Source organism: Hypomesus nipponensis, chromosome 17, assembly GCF_054491055.1.
Source record: "Hypomesus nipponensis isolate SF chromosome 17, ASM5449105v1, whole genome shotgun sequence".
Taxonomy (NCBI): domain Eukaryota; kingdom Metazoa; phylum Chordata; class Actinopteri; order Osmeriformes; family Osmeridae; genus Hypomesus; species Hypomesus nipponensis.
Genome location: NC_140377.1, coordinates 4,226,651 through 4,249,211, shown reverse-complemented (window position 1 = coordinate 4,249,211; position 22,561 = coordinate 4,226,651). Strand labels below are relative to the sequence as shown.

Here is a 22,561-nt window from a genome sequence, read left to right as displayed (position 1 = left end):
AGCTGTTGGCAAAGTACTAAGACCATAAACTAGTGACGTAGTAAAGTTTAATTATTATTATTATTATTTAAACTAATTTCAGATTGTTTTTATATGTTAATAGAGCTGATTTGTATTTCAAATCAGTTATTTTAATTCATATGAAACTTCAATGAAACTGACGTTTTCCCCTCAGTCTGAAAATCAACGGCATTATGACCCGGGGAATAAATGCCAGGATCATATCCTCTTGCGTCGGACTCCTGTACGACTAAACCCAGACTTCTGTTCCCTCCTCCTAAACTTTGAGAACCGGGCCAATGCGATTTACGTGCAGACCGACATGACCGTCTACTGGTAAAGAAAAGCCAGGATAATTTAAACTACACAGATGTTCGATGTGGATGCGACAAATGAAAGAGTGAGATCATGTTCCTGCATGAAAAAAGGAAGAGCTGGTCTCAATTTTTTATCTGTATATTTTTTATCACCACGGTTCTGGTCGAAGCCCAGTATGAGAAATATAGCTTCACAAGTTTCCCCCAGAACGACATAATGCCACTGGATTCTGCTTACGGGCATGCCCTTGACCAGTACTCCGCTCAGAGCTGGAAAGAGAGCATAAAATACCTGGAACTTTGTTTGCGCCTCCATCGGCTCCTGAAGGACAGCGAAGCGTTTTGCAGCCAGAACTGTACTAATGTCAGTCGGGAAAATGATACTTTATTCGCCGACAGCAGCCTCCGAATTATGCGACATTTCTTACTCCGGGCATCGTGTCTAAAAAAGTGCAAGGCATCCTTTCCAGTGTTTGCAGTAGCCAACCCAAGGCAAGATGTTCTGGAAGCTTTCGAAAAAAGGGTACCATACCGGTACATACAATATGCATACTACCAGGTGAGATCAAAATAAAAGCGTCGAGATAAGTAAATATTTTAGATTTTAGCAGAGAAGTTGTAAACCAAATAAATTAATGTTGGTGATCCACTAATTACTGCTACTTTTGACCTATTATATGTGTAGATACTTACTAATAATTAGCTTACGCAGTTAAACGTAACTAATAACTAATAACTGTCATTAAGATGGACAAGTCCTCAACGAATAGCCCTGAGGTTGTTACTAACCTAGGAAAATTAATAGTTCTTGACTTGACATGGAATTTTAGAGTGAAAGGCTGCATATTTGTGTGCAATGGCATTCTCGGTGAGGAAGTAGCCAATCCTAGCATTTTCCACACGTTCCCATCACTGCGTACATACCTCCAGGCTGATTCTTTACGCTACAAGATCAAAGTATTACTCTACTTAGCCCTCCTGTTGAGAAAGTAGCGAACTCAGCAGTTGAACATATGCCACGTCTCTCACCCAACATGCGCCCTATTAAACACTTCTGCCCTCCAGCCCAAACAATCGGCTCATTCTTCTCTATTAAACACAAGGCATGCACATCTGACTACAGCTCGGATTTTAAAGCCATGTTTTGCTGTAGATGACTCATTTTTAGTTTTCCAAGTGCACCATAAAGGTACCAATGTGCCAAACATGAATTGTATTTTCTTCATGCCCCATGTGTCCGTCCTGGAAGTTTGTGGTTGCTCTGACTAGATGATCTGTCGTCAGTCCCAGTGAAACATTCCCATAGGTGGGTGATGATCTCATGGCTCAGTTTAGTGCATCTGTTTCTTCGCTTACTTCTATTCCGAAACCTCCAGAGCACACCACGGATGACCCAAGGACACCCTACTGTTATATTCCTTATCACTGGCATTCTTTGTCTTTCATAATGAAATCAGAACACTTGCCTTTTTACAATAACTTGTGATTGGATGATAGGTAGTTACATCCTACTGTCACGTTAGTGTTAGTGCATTTGTTTCAATGAAGCATTTAGGTTAAGGCATAGGATGGTGTTTTAAATATAAACCACCCAACAGGAGAGAAACACTTCAAATAACAAGCTTTACCAGCTTTACCTTCAAGACTCATTCAATTGCAGTAGCTGTTAAATGTTAAATTAGATATATTTGTGTCTTTTGCAGTTAAACAATTTGGAGAGGGCTGTGTCTGCAGCCTACACCTTCCTCCAGAAGAACCCAGAGGACCCTTACTTAACCAAGAACATGAACTACTACAAAACTCTTTTTGAAGTGGATGAATACCTCATCGACCTTGAGGAGCGTCCCTATGAGGTCCAGTATCAACACCTTGGTGTCACGATCCGACTCTTGTTGACAACTTCAATGTTGTCGTTCTGCAGCTGTGTTAATAATTGACCTCTTAGTGTTACAATCTGTAACAATTAGCCTCAACATGTGGTCAGTGTCACAGTACTGTACTGTCCATTCTGTCCTCCAGGGCGTCTTCCTGAAAGCTGTCAAGCTGTACAACTCTGGAGACTTCAGCAGCAGTGCTCGAAGTATGGAGCAGGCCACCACTGAGTACTTCAAAGTGTATGACTTTTGTCTAGCAGGATGTGAAGGCTCATATGAGATCACCGAGTTCAAAGACTTCTACCCTACATTAGCAGGTGAATGGGCTTCTCAATCATTTCATTTACATGACCGACAAAGCTAATGACAAAGAACATCTTCTGTATTTAATGTGTGTCTCCTTCCCCTCTCTCTCCCTCTCCATGTAGACCTCTACACTGAGGTGTTGAGGTGTAAGGTGAAATGTGAGGAGAACTTGATGCCCAACGTCGGGGGATTCTTTGTGGAGAAGTTTGTGGCCACCATGTACCACTACCTCCAGTTTGCCTACTACAAATGTAAGGCACATGTAAGACCACCATCCATGGGATAGATAGATCTCACAGATCTATCTCCACAGCTCAGACAGACTGTTTCATATCAGCGCTTCCGAACGCCTGTTTCAACATCATAACAATGAGTGACTGACATAGCAATGGCATGACATGACGGCGTTACATGTCTGGTTTTATACTGCAGCTAATCCCCCATCCTTCCCTGTACAGTGAACGACGTGAAGAACGCCGCGCCGTGTGCGGCCAGCTACATGCTGTTTGACGCCAGCGACCAGGTGATGCAGCAGAACATGGTGTACTACCGCTTCTACCGAGAGCAGTGGGGCCTGGAGGAGAACCATTTCCTGCCCCGACCAGTGAGTGACTGTGACAACTACCGCCTTGGTGTGAACACGTACGCCATACCAGGGTAGCAATTCAAAACCCATGGATTCTTGTAAAATTCTTGTGATTCTTAAATTCCTAGCTTCTTTACAAGCGTTTAGCGCTTGCTGCGACTGCCTTGAAGCAGTTGCTTTGAAGCGTCCAATTAAACAAAGCCACGGTTCCCCGACACACACTGCTTTTGCTGCTACCGTCGCCGTACATTGTGTTGTAAATACTTTCGAATATTCTCATTACAAGGCTGAAGGGGCAGTAAAACAAAAGGGAAACAATACAGGCCGTAAACAAAGGCAGTGTTTGGTTTTTTCTTTCGGGCCATGTCACTCACCACACAGACCTGCCTGGTTGTGTTTGTTTCCCAGGAAGCTCTGATGTACTACAACCAGACAACCAAGCAGAGGGAGATGCTGGAGTTTGCACTAAATTACCTACAAACAGATGATGAGGTAAGATACAGGTGTGACACACGGGGGAGTTTCTGGACAGAACCATTGAACCGGTCTGTCATAAATAATATGATGATATAATGTAAAGTGAAAAAAAACAAAAAAACACCTTTTTGGTGCTGTCCGAAATAACTAAGTTGACCTTTGAATCCACTTCTACTCACTCTCAGTCTTTACTCAGGTGAAAAACAAACCTGGAAAAAGCCCTGAGAGGATTTAGGGAGGAGGAATGGAAAGTGTCAGTAACTATGAGAAGGAGAGATGGAGACACAGGGAGAAGGAGGGCGGGCTGTTTTCCTCCGGGTGAGTGTGGTATGTAGCTGGGAGGTGTTGGCCATTGAGGATCTGCCACATGCATTTAACTCGAGCCAGCCCCTCCCAGCTAACCACTTAGCCTTGACCTAGGAGGGGGAGGAGGACTCGGTAGGGTTACAAGAAAAGGAAAGATAGCGACAGATACAAAGATGACTTGCTGCTCAAAAGATTTAATGGGATCCAAACCAAAGAGGGAAGTCGGAGTGACAGAAAAAAAACAAGCGACAAAGACCATCCGAGAAGCGTCAATAAATCCTTTTTTTTTCGTAGCACTGTAAATTAATCTGTGGGGGGTCTGCCCCTGACAGGATGTGGTGAGTCCAGAGGAGGTGTCCCTGGGTCCCTCCACCCCCCCTGACGCTGAGTTTGAGGGGGTAGGAGACTATGAGGAGTCCTTCGTAGCGGAATGGTGGCAGGAGCCCAAGACCAAGGGAGACACTGGTGATCCTGCAGTCTGAACCCCCCCCCATCAGCATCGCTGCATTCCCCCTCTCTACACGGTAACATACCCAATAAAGTAGCCAGCCTGAAGACAATTCCTATCAACAATCCATTTGCACACATGCCTGGTGGGCTTTTTAGGGAGAACATACATAAACAAATAGATGGAGACCTCTGCGGAACCCAAGCTTATAGAGCCCACTCTCAGATAAGCCACTCTCAGACCACTGGTGGAAATGACAGCGATCCAACCAGGAAGTATTGTTCAAATATATATTCAAGCGTTTGTGTAATCTTTTAAATATAGGAACGATGTATTATGCTTGTTGATATGGCTTATATTTTTGTCTGTTACATTTCTAATTTAATGAAATGAGATACCTTTCATGTGCCTTAGCCTAATAGGAAAAAGATCTGTGAATGGTGACTCATTAAAAGTATTTGGTACAGCAAGTTCAAATGTCCACATACTTAACGCCAAGCAAACAACTGCACAAAAATGTGGAATAAAGTGACACTATTCTTTTAAGATGTGCTTTTTATTTCTTTACCTACACGTTCAGACATTTTTAACTGTTCTCTTGATGGTCAAACACGGAAGACATTTGTCATAATACGACATTCAAGATACGAGCTAGATCTAATTATAAATGTCTGTCTTTCACCTTTGTTGTCTAGGGAACAAGTTATGTCCTTTAACTTGAGGGGACAGTTCATATTCAGACTAGCATAATCAACCTCTACCCGTATCACCTGAGTCATCCCAAAGAGGGCTGAGTCCCCGGGGACCAGCCGTCTGGTGTCCCTATGTCAAGTCCCAAATAGCACCCCCTGGTGGAAATAAGAGAAATGAAGGACAAAAGTCATAAAAGTTGTTTTGACTTTGAGATTTTTTATTATTTCCTTCATACTTCCATTCATCTACAGGGCTTTGTTCATAATTGTTTTTCTTTGTTCATAATTCAAAAAGACAGTGTTTAAAAATATGGGTTAGGACACGTCTCTTTTTTCACAGCTTTCCATATCCAAAATGAAAGCAAAACGGCCATCATTTCCACAGACTGTATTTAATACCAGCTCAGTACATATTGTAGGGACACGTTCAGTACATATTGTAGGGACAATATGTACTGATCCGTCATAGTGCAAAGCTCAACAGAATCAAAGGGACCTCGAAATATCCACCCATGTCATTCTGGCTTTCTCCTAAAGCCTAATCTAGAACCTTATAATCTCATTTACAGTGTAACCCTGGGAATCAATACAAGGGGTTTGTGGAAGCAGCCACTAAGGGCTCAAGGGCTGGTAACAAATAGACAGTCTTAAGATCTAGGCTAGCTAGCTGGGATGGCAGGGCGACATAGCCAGGTGGCTATTTTATCAGCCACATTTACACGTACAGTGAGAAAGTATGAGTGGAAACGTATTAAGAGATTTACAGATGCAAGTCACGACACAGAGCAATGCTCGTCGAAACAGATCAAATGATTGAACTATAACATTGCATTCAAATCATCGATTTCATTAACATACAGTGTGTCAACGTCACTACTTTGCAAGTATGTACAAATAGGTGTGCGTACGTATTTGAACACACATATGTGAACACACATACGTGGGCTAGTGATCGTTTTTATGATGTTACAGGACATGAAAAGATCTTTTTTGTTCATGTGCTGTCATGGCGGCAGAGAACAGGTCACAGAAAACATGTCTCGATGTCCAAACCTCTCCTATTGGCAGGAGTGTCGAGGGGAACATTCATCCGTTCTTCCTAGCTCCAGAAAAGCCATACATTCACACAGACACAACGAAACCTCGGCTAACATTCACACTTGGGGCCTGGAGAGGTGGTGAGTAGGCTACAGACACTAACAGGCTTTGTTAACACTAGGTGTGGAATGTACTACTTTGACAGATTTGCGGCTGAAAACACTGAGTTGGGGTCTCTGCAGTTCAGACTCTAACATGATCCCAAAACCATAATACCTGGCCCTGTTCTAACACATTAAAAGGATGTGTGTGTTAGTGTGTTGGGGAGAGGGGTAAATGCCCCCAAACACTTAACTTACAATAAACAAATACGTACCCCTTTGTCAGCCCAGGTACCATCAACTGGTATATTAATTATCTGTCAAAATCATTCTAATATCAGCTAAGAATTCTTTATTGTCCAAGCTCTATTCTATCTTTGGAAAAAGGCCAGTACCGGGCCTGTACTCTGCACCCTTTCAATTATGTCCTTGTTGTTTGAACAGTGTCCCCTGACAGGGCTCGTCCACCACTCTGGCCTCAGATCCTCTTCACAGAGACAGAGCAGCTGGCTCTGTTTACTTAGGGCTGGGTAAGAGCCCATCCCAGGGCCAGTCAATCCCATCTGTGGTTTGTTTTCAGGCAGGCAGGCTGACACTGGAAAGACATGTCTCTGGTTGACTTGGTCCACCACTGATATGTTCTTCTGTAGACTGTCGGAACGAAAGGGAAGTGAAGACCTAGACGCACTGCTGTGGCGTCCGCTGGCAGTCTGCCACTGAGCTGAGATATGATTGCCTGGTATCGCGGTGTCTGGGAGGAGCTACAGAAGCTCCGAAGGGGTGGGGTTGGAGAGACGGGAAGACAGGAAGTAGACAGGAAGTACACAGGAGAAGGTATGTTAGCATCCGGAGAGGGTTTGACAGTTTCAGGACAGGAGTGGAAGACTTCTTTATCCCCTTTTCTCCGATGTGGAAAAGACACAGTGAGAGGAAGACAAGCGGGACAAACACGAAGTGAGAAGGACGAGCTGGCATCTTATCCTCCGCCGGATCTGTTGGGAAATACAGCAAAGGGTGAGAGATGGTAGATCTTTAAGTTAAATTAAAAAGAGACATTCTGTAGATACTGGCAATGTAAGAGGAATGTAGAATGATGGATGGGATTCGGATACTAGGAAGTAATGGTCGTAAGACAGGTTAGAAAGCAAGGTTAGACTGAGCTTTAGGTGTTAATGGAGTCATGCAGTGGGGCATTGCCCTCAGGGAAATAACACTATGGATGAGGTCATGGATGGATGAGGTCAGTCCGTTTCCATGGATGGATGAGGTTCTGTCTGGTCGGGGGTCGTAGGGTATCATCCAGTGGGGTTTAGCACCCAGCTTGTTCATACCTTCCTCTCCGGATGTTCCTGTGTCCAGGGAGAGCCAGGTTAGCAGGAGAGACATGAGGAGAGGAAAGACATGAGGAGAGGAGAGACAATAACAGCAGCAGCATCAGTGGCATGTTCATAAGAGAGGCTGTGGCGACTGACTTGAGTAGGAGTCATTTTATAAAGCCCATCACTGTAGCCAGTGTTCTAGCACTGTAGCCAGTGTTCTATCACTGTTCACACCAAAACAACCTAAGGTCCAGAGTTGATAGTTTGAGTGCAGAAACGGATGGGCTTTATTTTTGACCTGAAATGAAGTAGGGTCAGCGTTAATACTATTTTCTTTCCTCTTTGATGCACTGATACCACAGCCACATCAAATTAAAAAAGAAAATGCATTAATCAATCGATCAATGAATCAATCAAGCGTTCATTCATGGTATCCCGCTATCTCATCATTTCAGCTTGCCACCATACTCCATTCAACTAAGTATAGTGTAATAGCATAACATGCTGCAGGTCAAATTGTTATCATGGCACCAACCATCTCCCTCCGGGTTGACCCCTCCCATACTGCCCGTTTGGACCTTGTGTCTGGTGGGTCCGTCCATCAACACTGACCCCTGCTACGGTACATCCAGCCTTCACCCAGGGCTCTCTGTCTGGGGAGCACAGCTCATGCACACATGCACAGACACATACCCCTGTCCCTGAAAGGATTCCACACTGTCAAAAGTGATGGCCAAATCAGTTCCAGAGTAAAGGTTATTAACAGGGCTTTGCAAAGGCAAAGACCCCCCCTAGTTAAACCTCCTCTGGAAAAGTAACATCGCTTCAATAGGTATAGTTAGTTTGGGTAGCTTTAATATGTCTTGTTATGTCTCTGAAGTCGGTGGAAGGGTGAAAGGGAGGTCATCCTTTTAGGTCAGAGTCTGAGAAGAGAGCAGGCATGCACAGCTAGGGCACGACTGAGAAGGAAGTGAGGTAGTCTAGAGGTCGGTAAGGCTGGCCTATAAACAGAGGAACTATAGACTATAGGCACCAGTGCACATGATCAGTTCACTGAACAGATTTGAAACATGTATGGCTTCAGATCAGCTTGTGAAGCTGCAACTAGAGACACCGCAGGAGTTGATCCTGATCCTGGCAGGGTACCAACTGGGGTCATTTCCAGTTCCACTAAGAGCTAGGGGACTGGGAGGCAGGAGAGACAGGATAAAGCTACAGGTTCTTCACTATCAGGCCCGCCTCTAACGGTCACATTGCGTCCAGGGGAGTCAGGTGATGCGGCCCGATTCTATAAAAAAGCTACTCCGTTGAAGGCGTAGTTCAGGAGAGGTGTGAGTGGGGGCCTTGGGGAGAAGCAAACAGGTACACAGAGGCATGCCAGGACTCTTACTTAAATCCCCATCCTGTTCCCCCTAGGACTATAGCTGCCAGGAGAATAGCACCTGCGATGGACCCTATTATGATATTGGTGCCACTGGGACCTGCGCAGAGGAAGGAGGGGGGGGGGGGGGAGAAACAAAACAACACCACCAACAACACACATCAGAGGACAGCATCAACACTGTACATCCACCACGTCAACCAGAGACAGGAAGAGAGAGAGAGGCCAAACAAGATACCTGAAGACACACAGAGAGAGAGAGACACAGAGAGAGAGAGAGACACAGAGAGAGAGACACAGAGAGAGAGACACAGAGAGAGAAACACAGAGAGAGAGAGAGACACAGAGAGAGAGAGAGACACAGAGAGAGAGACACAGAGAGAGAGAGGCCAAACAAGATACCTGAAGACACACAGAGAGAGAGAGACACAGAGAGAGAGAGAGACACAGAGAGAGAAACACAGAGAGAGAGAGAGAGAGAGAGAGAGAGAGAGAGAGAGAGAGAGAGAGAGAGAGAGAGCGAGAGAGAGAGAGAGAGAGAGAGAGAGAGAGAGAGAGAGAGAGACAGAGAGGAGGAGTTCCAGCACATGGGGGTAAGGAGGGAAAACGGGCGGGAGAGCGGAGGGAAGTCAGGGAGACGACAGGAAGAAGGAGGGTTTTTATGACTTATTTCTCATTCCCCCACTCTTGCTCTTTCAGCGGGACCCCCCTCGTGCTCGGGGGCCCTATGAGAGCAACTGTCAAACTGCTCTGTCATTGGCCGACTGCAAGAAAGTAAGGAAGACATTTGAAGATTGCAGCCGGGTCTCAGCAACTCAGCAACGACATAACTGAGAAACTGAACAAGGGTCTTGAAGGAGCACGGCCCAGTGTGTGATCTACTACACTCACTGTCAACACAAAGACATCACACCATGGAGAACAGACTAGGAGAGGGTTCGAGAGAGGGCAGACAGATAGACAGACCAGACTAACAGACAGACCCGGCTGACAGACAGATAGACAGTGGGGGGTGGGATGGTATGGACCTTTCTTCTCGGGGCCGGAAGAGACGGTGGGGTCAGGGATGGGGTCAAACACACTGCAGTCCTTCCCCGTGTAGTCCCTGTCACAGATACACTTCACCTCGTTACTGCAGGTCTGAGGGAGATAGAGAACCACACAGAGATAAGTTACATTTTGACATTTAGCAGACGCTCTTATCCAGAGCAACTTGCAGTAAGTACAGGGACATTCCCCCGAGGCAAGTAGGGTGAAGTGCCTTGCTCAAGGACACAACGTCTATTGGCACAGCAGGGGAATCGACCCGCAACCTTCAGATTACCAGCCCGATTCCCTAACCGCTCAGCCACCTGACTCCCTACACACACACACACACGTGTGTAAGCGCGGTCTCACCCCGTGGTCGGAGCAGGTGTGTCCGAAGGCGGACCCTGAACAGGTGCTGAGGTTGAAGGCGCCCACGGCCAGGCAGCGGCGCTCCAGACACATCATGTTGGGGCCGCAGGGCGTGCCGTCCTCCACGTAGCCCAGGTCCGACCCGTCTTCCAGCAGCGCGTGGCCGCCTCTGAACACACACACACACAGACACACACAGACAAACAGACACACACACATACACACACACCACAGAACAAGGCAGAAGGACAGATAATGAGCCACACATGATGATTTACTTGTAGCCGAGCCTCATCAGTAAGGATTTCGTGTCTCGGCATGTCTGCATAGCCACCCACCGGCAGTCCAGGTACTTGTTTTGGTGATATATAGTCAGGCTGGTCACCTCTCCTTGCAAATCCCCAAACTTTGGCTTCACTGTCATGTTGGCACAGAACAGGAAGCCGCACAGCACATCCCTGCAAGAGGAGGGACATGGGGATGTACTGGGTGGTCTTTTCCAGAGCAGAGCTCACAGTGCAGTGTGACAGTACGACCTGGGGAGACTCACGGCTTGTTGCACTGCAGCCACCCCTGTCCCTCAGGGCCCAGACCACAGTTGCCCTTGTCTGTGCCCTCAGCATTCAGCTTCTCGTAACAGAACCGGTCGGCTGAATCTGAGAAACACACAGCGACCCGTTGGATGTGGCTCACCTGTGTCTCTGGCCCCTGCACTTCTGCAACTGACCAGCAGAGGGCAGAGGAGTGCAACAGCCAAAGTCCTATTCTCTCTCCTCACGAGTGAGGGTGTGGCGTTTCTTATTAAACTGAACTTAAACAAACTCACTGTATCCCCACAGTCCTCTGCACTGGCCATCACGAGTTCTGCATCGACCTCCATAACAACGACCCTGACAAAGAGACGGATACAAAAGATCAAAATACAGGACAAAAGGGAACACGACACACTTCTAGGCATCCTGTGTTCCGTAACGGAACACGGACCCCGTGAAAATCAAACCAATACCTGAGTGCTGTCACACATGTATCCGTCCAGTTTATGCACATTATGTGGACACTGCAGAGAAAGGGGGGGTGATAAAGGACGTCAGCCTCTGACATACAACACACTCGTAGAAAGCTCTAGAAGCGGTTGTGAGTAAGGGGGGTGCAGCACCTGACTAGAGTCTCCAGTGCAGGTCTCTGGGATGTCGCAGTCGTTGACAGCCTCACGACACACCGCCCCTCTAAATTCATACTGGGGACAAGAAGACACAACGACAGCACTGATTAGAGAAGCCGCCAGAAAGGAGCCTGCCGATTGACGGCAGTCAAGACGTTTTATCGCGTGGAGACAACCAGCTCCAGAGTTAAAGGAACGCCCTGCCATGCCTGAACCGAGTAGGGGAATAGGGTCGATGTGAACGGGTGCGTACTTACCCTACACCCACTACAGCACAGTCCATTACTGCACATGGCATCATGGGTCAGCGTGCACTTCTTACAGCACGCCCCTCCACTGCGGGCACACTCCTGAAAGCACATAGACAGATTACAAATGAGCACACTCCCTGCTAAAGCCTCCCTGTCGGAGCCTGGGGATTGATTACAGTTTACAGGGACATTCCCACAAGGCAAGTAGGGTGAAGTTCCTTGCCCAAGGACAGAAAGTCATTTGGCACAGCGGGTAATCGATCCGGCAACCTTCTGATTACAAGCCCTGACTCCCTCACCGCTCAGCCGTCTGACTCCCCATTCTCTTGAAGAGATTCCCCATGACAGACACTCACCAGCTGAGAGCCGCAGTCACACTCTTCCCCAGGCTCCACAAAGCCATTCCCACACTCCGGAGGGTCCAGAAGCTGGAGGGGGGGGGGGGGGGGGGGTTGCAGGACAGGGGGAGAGATGAGAGGATGTGAAAGTGAGACAAGAGAGACAAACGAGATGGAGTACAGGGTGCAGTACAAGAAACGATTAAACATAGCGGGGAGGCCGGAGGAAGAAAATGATGGAGAGATGGGCCAAGAACGGTGAGCAAATACGTGATCTGAGAGAAATGAGGACGTTGGGATAATGAATTAGGCTATAAATAACAGCCCTCAAGAGGGATTCAGCCTCCTCATCTGCCCACTGGAGCAGCCAAGGGCCTTGCTGCCTCCCACGCCCCCCCATGTCAGGCTCACCTTGCTGGGCTTGTTGAAGAGGCAGCTACCGCCCCCCTGCAGTAAGAACTGGGTGTACTCATCGACACTACAGCGAGAGAACTTGCGGGGTAGGTAGTAACTGTAGGTGTCCGTCCACACGCACGACGACACAGAGAGGAAGAAAAGAGAACGACACGAGAGAGAGAGAGAGAGAGAGAGAGACAGAGACAGAGAGAGAATTCAAAATATATCTGACAATATTTGAGATGGAATTTTCCCATCTGGCAGCTGAAGAATCAGAACATCTCTGCTCTCTAAAACTGAAGTATTGCACCATCTGGCACACAGTCAAAGCCAACTAAAAGCTGCCATAATGCTTACTGTTCCTTTTCGTTCACCCACCCAAAAAGTCTTAATGGCCAAACACAAAATCATCTAGATTCCAGCTGAGTGCTCTATGGTGTTTCAGCAAATCATTTAAAAGGAAAACTGATGACTCCAATTATCCAGATTTCCTTGGCAAACAAAGTGCTGACTACACGTCAAAACTACCTAGTCTAACACTAGTCTTTGGTGAGTCGATGTGTTGCAGCTTTTAGAGTGTCAAATTGAGCAAACTGAATGGCACAAACAACACTGAGGTGAGAGTGAGCTGGTGGAGTTCCCAGGTCTACTGGGTGCACTGTGTGAATGTCAGAGTGAAGGCAGCAGTGCGCTTCAGCAGGGAGGGCTGGCCCTTTCTCAAGCCTCACCCTGTGTCTTCCATGATACAGCCCAGCCAAGCATCAGGGCACCTGCAGTCGCCTGGGAGAGGAGAGGGAGGTAGGCGGGGAGGAAGAGAAAGAGAGAGAGGGGGGGGGAGAGAAAGAGAGAGGGGGGGGGGGAGAAACAGAGAGAGGGGGGGGAGAGAAACAGAGAGGGGGGGGGAGAGAAACAGAGAGAGGGGGGGGGAGAGAAAGAGAGAGAGGGGGGGGGAGAGAAAGAGAGAGAGGGGGGGGAGAGAAAGAGAGAGAGGGGGGGGAGAGAAAGAGAGAGAGGGGGGGGAGAGAAACAGAGAGGGGGGGGAGAGAAACAGAGAGAGGGGGGGGAGAGAAAGAGAGAGAGGGGGGGAGAGAAAGAGAGAGAGGGGGGGGAGAGAAACAGAGAGGGGGGGGGGAGAGAAACAGAGAGAGGGGGGGGAAGAGAAAGAGAGAGAGGGGGGGTGGAAAAGAAACAGAGAGAGGGGTGATTGTAGAGCTTAGTGTAAAGTGGCTGGTTGTTATCTAATTTCGTTTTTTAGGAACAAGACGATGTACTGTGATGAAACCTCAACTCTATTCCGCGGAGTGGTTTGCTGCGTGGAGGGCAGTAGCGGGAACAACTCTCTTCTTGCTCACCCTCGCTCGCCCTCCTTCATCCACCTCTCTCTCCTCTCCAGCCGGTCCTCACCTGCAGAGTTGCGTGCGTTGTTCCACTTCATCCCGATGTTCTGGCCCAGACTCTGGCACAGAGTGATGGCCATGGAGCCCACGTTCCCATACTGGAAGTCACACAGAGTTACGGACGGGCATCAGGAACCACACACACCCTGGCCAACGGAAATGAGAGACATGGCTAGTTCCTAGTTCCTGGTCCTCACCTCGTTGATGCCCCCTCCTCTGGTCGGAGAGCACACCCCGCCGGTGTAGGCAGTGCCACTGCGGCTGCTCTGGAACGTGCGCCCCCTGGAGGGCACAAAAGGAACGACAATGGGCCCTGCTGCACACCCGAGAGCCCACAGTCAGATCTACTGATGGGCAGGGGGGCGAACGTGGATTACTCTGCCTGTCGGAGGCCACGAGAAGAGGAAGGACGTCCTTACGAGAAGAGATGCACGGCGTCGCTCTGCTCCTTGACGCTCTCCCTCCTGTACTTCATGAAGTTCTGCAGCGTCGTCAACGGGTCCGTCACCACGGACACCATGTTGGCAGAGGACCAGGTCTCCATGGCAACCAGAACAATGCGAGTGTTGAGCTGCTCCTTGTAGATCTGGAATCCAAAAATACACCCCACGAGCAAACCATGACAGCCGCACATCTTACAGCCACGGACATGCTGGTTTGAACCAAAAAAGGACTTAACGGTGACCAGTAGGAGACTTTCTTTGCGGCTTGAAACACTGAACCCAGAGTTAACCCTGAAGAGAGAAGGTGAGGATTATCTTACTGCGTCCGCCATGTTGACCACTGCTTTGGCGAAGTTCCTGGTCTGGGTGGTGGACCGACGCAGCTGCACAAACTGCAGACACATGGTAAACAATTGCACGAGGCACACACACACGCGCACGCACACAAGCAACGGGTATGAGAGTGGCAACTCACCATTTCATAGTCGTTGACCACCATCAGCTCGATGTATTTGGTCTCTGTCTGCACGGTGGGCCTGCGTACCTGCCTCTTCGAGCGCTTCAGGGCCCCTGGGGCCCCCCGCTCTGCTTCATCACCAGCACCATCCTCACCCCCCACACTAACCCCCTTACTGCCCTCTGTGCAATCTGAAAGAACAATAACACACACACACACACACAGACAGAACGGGTGAGGGTTAGCCTAACGGGGGTGAGAGTCGGTAGTTTCTGCTCAGAGAGATACAGAGAGACAGACACACAGAAGTAGAGAGAGAGAGATATAGTAGAGAGAGAGAGAGAGAGATATAGTAGAGAGAGAGAGAGAGACAGACAGACAGACAGACAGACAGAAGTAGAGAGAGAGATATAGTAGAGAGAGAGTGAGATATAGTAAGGAGAGAGAGAGAGAGAGAGAGAGAGAGAGAGAGAGAGAGAGAGAGAGAGAGAGAGAGAGAGAGAGAGAGAGAGAGCAGGCATGGGGAGGTGTGCTGGCTGTTGTGGCCCACCTGGACAGTCAGGAGACAGTCTCACATCAGGCATCCTGTGGATGAGGTGAGCTCCATCGTCCTGCGGTGGAGGAAACCCAGGAAGGAGATGAGACGCCGGGAGGAACACGGCTCGTCTTCAAACACGTCGTGAAAGCCGATTCATACAGTAACTGATGACAAAGAGGTATGGACCCTCCATAGCTGGCTGCCGTCTAAACCAATCACTCACCTGAATGCTCCCGTTGAGAACAGGCTCAATCCCATAGGAGAACATCCCATCTGAGAACATCCCTCTGAGGGCAGAGAGTCGCAATCAAACAACCAGCCATGTCAACAAGCAGACCCATCTGATTCAGTTGGGGTCAAGGAACCAAACAGGACTTGTGAAAGGTCTCGCTGGTGCCCTGTCAGGGTGCAGGGAGCAGACTCACCTCAGGCCATGGCAGGTGGAGAGGGCAGCCCAGGACTCAGGCAGGCCTCGCAGCCTCCCCTGGTAGTAGCAGTGCTCCCCTCCCTGAGGATTGACATTTAGTCATTTAGCAGACGCTCTTATCCAGAGCGACTTACAGTAAGTTCGGGGACATTCCCCCCGAGGCAAGTAGGGTCTGCCTCACAACGTCATTTTGGCACGGCCGGGAATTGAACTGGCAACCTTCAGATTACTAGCCTGATTCCCTAACCGCTCAGCCACCTGACTCCCTGGCTGCACACATCATACACCACGTCACACTCTAACCAACACCTCCTCCTTGCCACGGGGGGGGGACCCACACGGTAATCTGGCTCATACAGGCTCTGTTAACTTAGTTTCCTCTTTTTCTTTTCTATGTCTCTCTCTCTTTCACTCTCTCCATTACGGCTGTTATTGCAGACTGTGACCTACTTGTCCCGTTCTCAGCTATACTCTACTAGTGCTGCTCCACTGACAATGGCTTCACTGCACTGGAAGCTTTTAAATAAGTGAACATGTGAGATGCTATCTCTGCGCGCATACCATGGAATAGAGAAATATCATATTGGCAGGGGATGGCTAACCTTGCACACTAACCTTGCACACTAACCTTGCACACTCACCGGGCGTGCACATGATGATATAGACTCAAGACCACAAGACCCTGGGCAGCTCCCATTGTGGTGCACTGATGTTCCCTTCTTAAGAGTTTGGTTCTGAACAATGAAATGAACAGACTAGAACCTTGCCTAGCTGTAAATGGAGGGGCTTGTGAGGCGTGGAATGAGCAGCCAACAGAGCCAGCAGAGGCCCTGGTCTGTCTGAGAGGCTAGAGAGGCGACAGGATCTAGCCTGATGGCCTCTTCACCACCCTGACGGCCAGTCCTCCCACTCATGGCTACTGGAAGAGACCAACTGTCTGCAAGCCGGCACTTACATGGATGCCCGCTTATGTGGAGGCACAGACACACACACACACACACATACAGACACACTCATACATACGGACACACACACATACAGACAGACACACACACACACACATACAGACACACATAAACATACACACACAGAGATGCCAACTCTAGTATTGGAGTTGACCGGCATTTCATTTCAGTCACGGTTACCACTCTCTCTCTCTCTCTCTCTCTCCTGCTATCTCTCCCCCTTTATGTCTTCTTTCATTCTCTACTCTGCCAAGAACTTAATGACACCACAGAGCGGACTCGTTGCCATGGGAACACGCTTCTGATTGGCTCGGAGGGCTGAGGCATGGTAGGGAATGCGTGGGTGGGGATGGGGAGTACGAAGAGTTGGGTGGGAGTGTGGGGGAAGCTAGTGGCACATATATTTCAATGAGAGAAGATTAAACACTGTCTTCCTCACTAGCTCTCGGTCGAGCAGGCAGTCACATTCCTCCAGTCTATCGTCAAGATCACACTAGGCATGGAAGTTCCATTTTCTTCAAGCTGGGGCATCTACACAACCTGTCGACTTAATATATATTCTCATCTGATAACTGCACTGAACAGAATGGACCCCTTGGATTTTACAGAGGCAGGGGAAATCTATTTACTGGACATGTACTGTATGATCTATTGATCACGTATCCCATGGCTTTGTCTCCTTTCACACACACTGACATCCTGTACATACAAACACACACACACACACACACACTCACATCCTGTAATACATAAACACTTGCATACTGTACGTACACAATCACACACACTCAACAGCAATCTTACCAGAGACTGGGAGGGCCTGCCGTCGTGGTCAAAGTGTCGCTCCACATAATCTGAAGACAAGAACTGACTGGAGCGACAACAAAGAGATTACTGTGAGACAAACATCTTTAAAAACAACTTTCCACACACAATCTGGAGGCACGCGTAACATCAAGGTCTTACATTAAGATTGAAACATGACACAGTCAAACCCTGACTCTGGTGAATTTTACATTTACATCACTCCCATAAAAGGCATGTGAATATAGTACAGCGTGAACACAGAGGCACGTGTTGGGAACACATATACTGTCAGGCTACAATACGAGAATACAGTCCCTGTACAACTGTAATACATGCAGTGTATAAAGGATGACTGTTCTGTTGACTCACTAAGGGGAAGTGGTTGAGCTCTGGAAGCTCATGAATAGTAAAATCCTAATAATCCAGGCCACTCTCATTCCCCTCTCCTGCGTAGGCTGCACTGCGTGGGAATGTGTATGTTTGTAAATGTGTGTCTGTGTGTGTGGCGGTGAGTGTGTGCCTCTTGCCCTCGCACTGTACACATCTGCTCATGCAGCATAATCAAGGGGATACGAGTGCTCTTTAATGGAAGCAGTTAAGGACAGGCTAATGCGGACGTGTATGGCTATTAAGCAAATAGATACTGAACACAGTTATGATTATTTTGATCTATCCTGAGGAACAAGGCAAAAGAACACGATGACACAATCTATCCAATCTCATCTAGAGACTGGTTGGAGTCATAGCGATGGTACTGACTGGTTCAGCTTGAGGTCCAGTGTGAAGGCGTGTCCAAAGGCTGCCACCTGGAAACTGCTGTGGGCCACATGGATGGTCTGAAACAGGAAGACAGATGTCTGAGCTCAAATGGTTTTGCTAAATACAATATCTTGATGAGACCCATCCAATTATGCCGGATGGGGCATTCCTTCAGGAAGGGCGGCACAGAAGGAAGGTTCCTCCTGGGCCCGTAAACAGAGGAGGGAAGCCATGGCTTCTGCATGGAGATTTTACCTCGGATCCATTTAGCAGATTTTTATCCAAGGAGACGTTCAAACTCATATTCAACTAGCATTCTGCAGCTTATATTAATTCCTGCTTGCATAAGATAATCAAACAAAATGCAATGGAATTATTTCCGAAAGCGGTTTAACAAATGAATGGGAGCGAATGATAAATGTCTATCGCTTGAGATCATTTCTGCAGGCCTACTTGATGCTCTATAAGGACTCAGTTTGATTTCCTCCGATAGAGATGGATAGAGAATGACGGGTTGACAGAGGGACGGTTAAAGGTTTGGAAAACCGTATAGATGAGCGGGTGTGAAGTCCTTCCTGGGTGACAGACAAACCCCAGAAAAGTTCAGGGAGGTCTCAAGTCGGGTACAGATTTACTGCACACCAAACACTGTCTCCATCAGCACCCAATGTCAGCACTGGGCCAGCCTCACCCCTCAGTGAGTCTGACTGCAGAGGCTGCATCACTGGGTCTCCCGTTAGACAAGACCAACGGACCCTTCTGACCAATCGTCTCCTCCAGTGACTCCACACTACTCGGCTCAGCTGCAGTTAGACGACAGAGGTTGTTTGGCTTACCTGGGATACACTGGAGATCCTGGTGTGTGGCAGTTCTACCAGTGTAGGTTATAGTCATAATAATAACATATTAAAAATTTGAATAGGAAAGTGTGGCTCCTGTCAAAATTCACTCTACGCTGAGAGATTTAAATATTTTAATGAAATCATACAGCAGGTTGATTCAAGCAGCCTAATCAGAGCATGACTGTGTTTCAAGTGAGAAGCTTGGCTTCTTAAACCAGAGGAAACCATCTGTGCTGGTTTTCTAACTCCAGCAGCACCTGCTCTCACCCAGCACAATCTCCTTCCACAACCCAGTCAGCACTGAGAGGACATAGAGTGACAGTGAGAGAGAAAAACTGAGACACAGAGAGAGATAGAGAGAGAGAGAAAGGGAGAAAGAGAGACAGTGAGATAGAGAACGAGAGATAGAGAGAAAGAGAGAGAGAGAGAGAGAGAGAGAGAGAGAGAGAGAGAAAGAGAGAGAGAGGGGAGGGAGAGAGAGAGAGAGAGAGAGAGAGAGAGAGAGAGAGAGAGAGAGAGAGAGAGAAAGAGAGAGAGAGGGGAGGGGAGAGAGAGAGAGAGAGAGAGAGAGAGAGAGAGAGAGAGAGAGAGAGAGAGAGAGAGAGAGAGAGGGGGGTGGGGGGAGAGAGAGAGAGAATGGGAAACGTGCTCAGGAGTTCTGGCCCATACTACACTTCTCACACAGGCCTGTTTATATATTAATGGGGACATACTTCAACACACCATTGAATAATGGAGGAGTCAGTAGCTTCACAAGGAAGGAGGATCATCGGACGTGATAGGTGAATATTTCATTTACGGCCTCGTTTTATCATGAGGCAGTGAACACAGCTAGACACACACACACATGAGAAGCCTGTTTCAGCTCTCTGACGTGTTGTAATGGTGCATGCCATTTCGTGAGTGTATAAAGCAGGTCAGAGGGTTTGGGATTCAAGTCTTAGATAGTGCAGACTTCTCAAAAGAAAGGCAGTATCTCACATCAAGGTTTGATAACTGAAAATAGGGAATAGGCCCTGAGTGTCATCAGACAGGGGCAGCAATGGTTTCCAAACACAAGGGGTGCAACAAAGTTCTAAATAAGTGGGTCTTAACTGGGTCTGAGAGAAACGCTTAAATTAAAACAAAAACCGTTTTCTTTGAAAATGATCTGTGCCTGGGGATGTATGGTTGATGAAACTTACCGACGTGTCTCCTCCACTGCTGCTGTTCTTCGCTCTGGTACTCAAATAGCCGTGGGCTATTTCCTTCCCCGACTTCATCTGCTGTAGCAGCCGCTTCGGATAGGTAACCTCGGCCGCCGTGTCGCTGCCGTCTCCCCGTTCCACAAGCGGGAACCAATCCCACACACCTGCATCCCGCGCAAAATCCCTAACCCCGCCTGTAACGCGCGGCAGTTAGAGGAGTTAGGTGTACTCTAACGACTCAAGTCTTTAACTCGTTATACGAACTGAACTATGATTTAGTTGTGAGCGATATACGATTAGTGACTTATAAAGGTATTGGAAAAGACGTGTACGGGCATAAAGAAACGTGCATATAGTCTGGATGGCGATAGGCGCTGCGGTTAAAATGTGTTGATGCAGCAAATCTGCTGCATCGGTTGTGCTGACGGGTAAGGGGCACATCTGTGGGCTTGGCACCCAGCACCTACATTGTAAGTGTAGAGACCACAGAATAAAAAGTGATTGCAGGTGCACATTTGACGACATAGGTTTAAACTACAGCAGAGCCTTCTGGGTGAAGTTGGATATAAAAAGGCGTTCCGTTTCTACACTCGGCTAATGTTGGCTTTACAAACCCTTATCTTACCTGAAACGACCAGCCTCACGCCCACTGCAGCAAAGACCAAGCACCACACCGCCAGCATGATCTTCACATATTCCTTCGGATTAACATCGAGAGCGTTTAAATGTCAAAATTGCAGATGATTGAAAATCGGCGAGGAGCAGATACTAGCAGAAAAAACATCGCCCGAGCCTGTTACACATCTGAGCAGCGTCCTTTCATCTTCCTTCTCGGAATTAGCCTAGATCTGTCTCGTCAATGGTAGTCAGGCAGCCTCTCAACATTTGAATTGGATATCAAAATCTACAACAACAACAAAAAACTCTTAGCTGAGCCAATCAATAAACTATTGATCAGCCGATGGAATGCGCATAATTGTTTGAATGGGGAAATGTGCGCACGTACGCATGATTCCTGTAGGATTGTACGTGTGTTAGTCTGTCTCAACGTGTATGTGAGTCTGTGCGAATCTGCGGTATGCGGAAACAGTGGATAGAAATTGAACAGGGTATGCGGTGAGGAGGGCACGTGGGACAGTGGAACCCTCCCTTAGCTATCGCCAAGCATCCTCCCGTTGCCATGCAGTTCTCTGCACAGGCTGGAAGCGCAATAATGCGACAACCTGGATGCGGTGCAAAAGAATCACACAAAACTGTTATTTAATTTTCCATAAAGACTTTTAGGAATTTGGAAGGCAATGAGTTGAATTTATGAAACCAGTAGAATGCACCAGACATAGACTACACGAGAAATCAATATGCTCCTTAGAAATTGTCACTATCATTGGCTACCCATATACCTTAAGAGTTGAATGTGATTAATCCAGTCTTGTTACTTCTCCCACTGCTGTTACTGTATCCTCAATAACAAGAAGCCATACCTAATGTGGAAGCCATATCTGGGAATGGAACAGTAAAGTGTAACCTTAATGTCCAAGTCCTCATGTTCAGAAAATGTAAAATGGGCAGTCTCTCCCCCTTCCTCTATGTTATAATAACCGATGACTGGAGAAGCTTACCCAAGGCTTTCCCACACAAGAGATTGACTGAGATTCATTGACTCAAAGATGTGGTTTCTAAACTACTACAGTCCAGGAGCATTAGGAAAGACCAGGTATAGATGTGTGGGGTCTGCCTCGGACAGAAGAGTGGTCTCTGGTTTCCTCTGCTCTGTTAAAGCCTGTGTGAACTGTGGACATGGAGGCCAGCTACCGCACTTCCCCTAATGGAGGGGCAGTCTGACGGCCTTCGATTAATTTTTCATACCCCTCCGAGAAGGAAGGAGCTTTCTTCCAGAAACTCATTTATCTCTGCCAGGGGCGAATCTGGGTTGCCACTTTTGGGGGGGGGGGGGGGGCTAAGCCCCTAGAAAAAAACGATTATTTTTCTTGTGACCCATGCAGCAAAACTAGGGGGGTCTTGGGGGCATGTTCCCCCAGAATAAATTTTTGAAAATAGCCATTTAAATAGTGTCCTCTAGTGGGTTTTAGGAAAATTAATTAACAAATTTAGATTTAAAAAATGGAAAAAAAAGAACTAAAACTTTTGGGGGGGCTAATTAAACTTTTTGGGGGGGCTCCAGTCAAAATAGGGCTAGAAACGCCCATGATCTCTGTGCTAAGAAACCTCACTGTCTGAGCAGCAGAGTGAAGTAGTTATTTCACTCTCCTTCTGAGAAAAGTGTTTGAAAAATCTTGAAAGCAGATACAACTGCTGGAACTTGTGCCTCGTCCTTAAGGGAAGGCAAAG

General features: G+C 47.8%; 2 protein-coding genes across 2 annotated transcripts; one reads left to right on the top strand and one right to left on the bottom strand.

The window, feature by feature from the left end:
* Positions 1–253: 253 nt before the first annotated feature.
* On the top strand, positions 254–4,860 carry p3h4 (prolyl 3-hydroxylase family member 4 (inactive)). The gene is made up of 7 exons (XM_084678232.1): positions 254–876; positions 2,021–2,170; positions 2,337–2,508; positions 2,620–2,748; positions 2,956–3,101; positions 3,492–3,575; positions 4,199–4,860. The coding sequence occupies exons 1-7, from the start codon at positions 409–411 to the stop codon at positions 4,346–4,348; spliced, it is 1,299 nt and encodes a 432-aa protein (XP_084534358.1). The 5' UTR covers positions 254–408; the 3' UTR covers positions 4,349–4,860.
* A 357-nt stretch (positions 4,861–5,217) lies between these two features.
* Positions 5,218–21,250, bottom strand: LOC146253055 (disintegrin and metalloproteinase domain-containing protein 11-like). The gene is given in 26 exon segments (XM_084676821.1): positions 5,218–7,038; positions 7,041–7,137; positions 7,289–7,494; positions 9,874–9,985; positions 10,244–10,412; positions 10,582–10,701; positions 10,794–10,899; positions 11,070–11,133; positions 11,250–11,300; positions 11,400–11,480; positions 11,663–11,755; positions 12,013–12,084; positions 12,406–12,505; positions 13,119–13,170; positions 13,795–13,885; positions 13,985–14,069; positions 14,207–14,373; positions 14,551–14,622; positions 14,706–14,878; positions 15,238–15,298; positions 15,449–15,512; positions 15,651–15,733; positions 17,422–17,488; positions 18,184–18,260; positions 20,210–20,406; positions 20,838–21,250. Coding segments are annotated over 26 exon segments (2,733 nt in total). The 5' UTR covers positions 20,896–21,250; the 3' UTR covers positions 5,218–6,823.
* Between the last annotated feature and the right edge of the window lie 1,311 nt (positions 21,251–22,561).

What these genes read in the sequence shown, in the direction of transcription:
- p3h4 (XM_084678232.1), top strand. Translation starts at nt 409, where the DNA reads ATGTTCCTGCATGAAAAAAGGAAGAGCTGGTCTCAATTTTTTATCTGT. An exon ending in CTTCTACCCTACATTAGCAG is followed by an intron (nt 2,509 to 2,619) that starts GTGAATGGGCTT and finishes CTCTCCATGTAG; the next exon opens with ACCTCTACACTGAGGTGTTG. An exon ending in ACCTACAAACAGATGATGAG is followed by an intron (nt 3,576 to 4,198) that starts GTAAGATACAGG and finishes TGCCCCTGACAG; the next exon opens with GATGTGGTGAGTCCAGAGGA.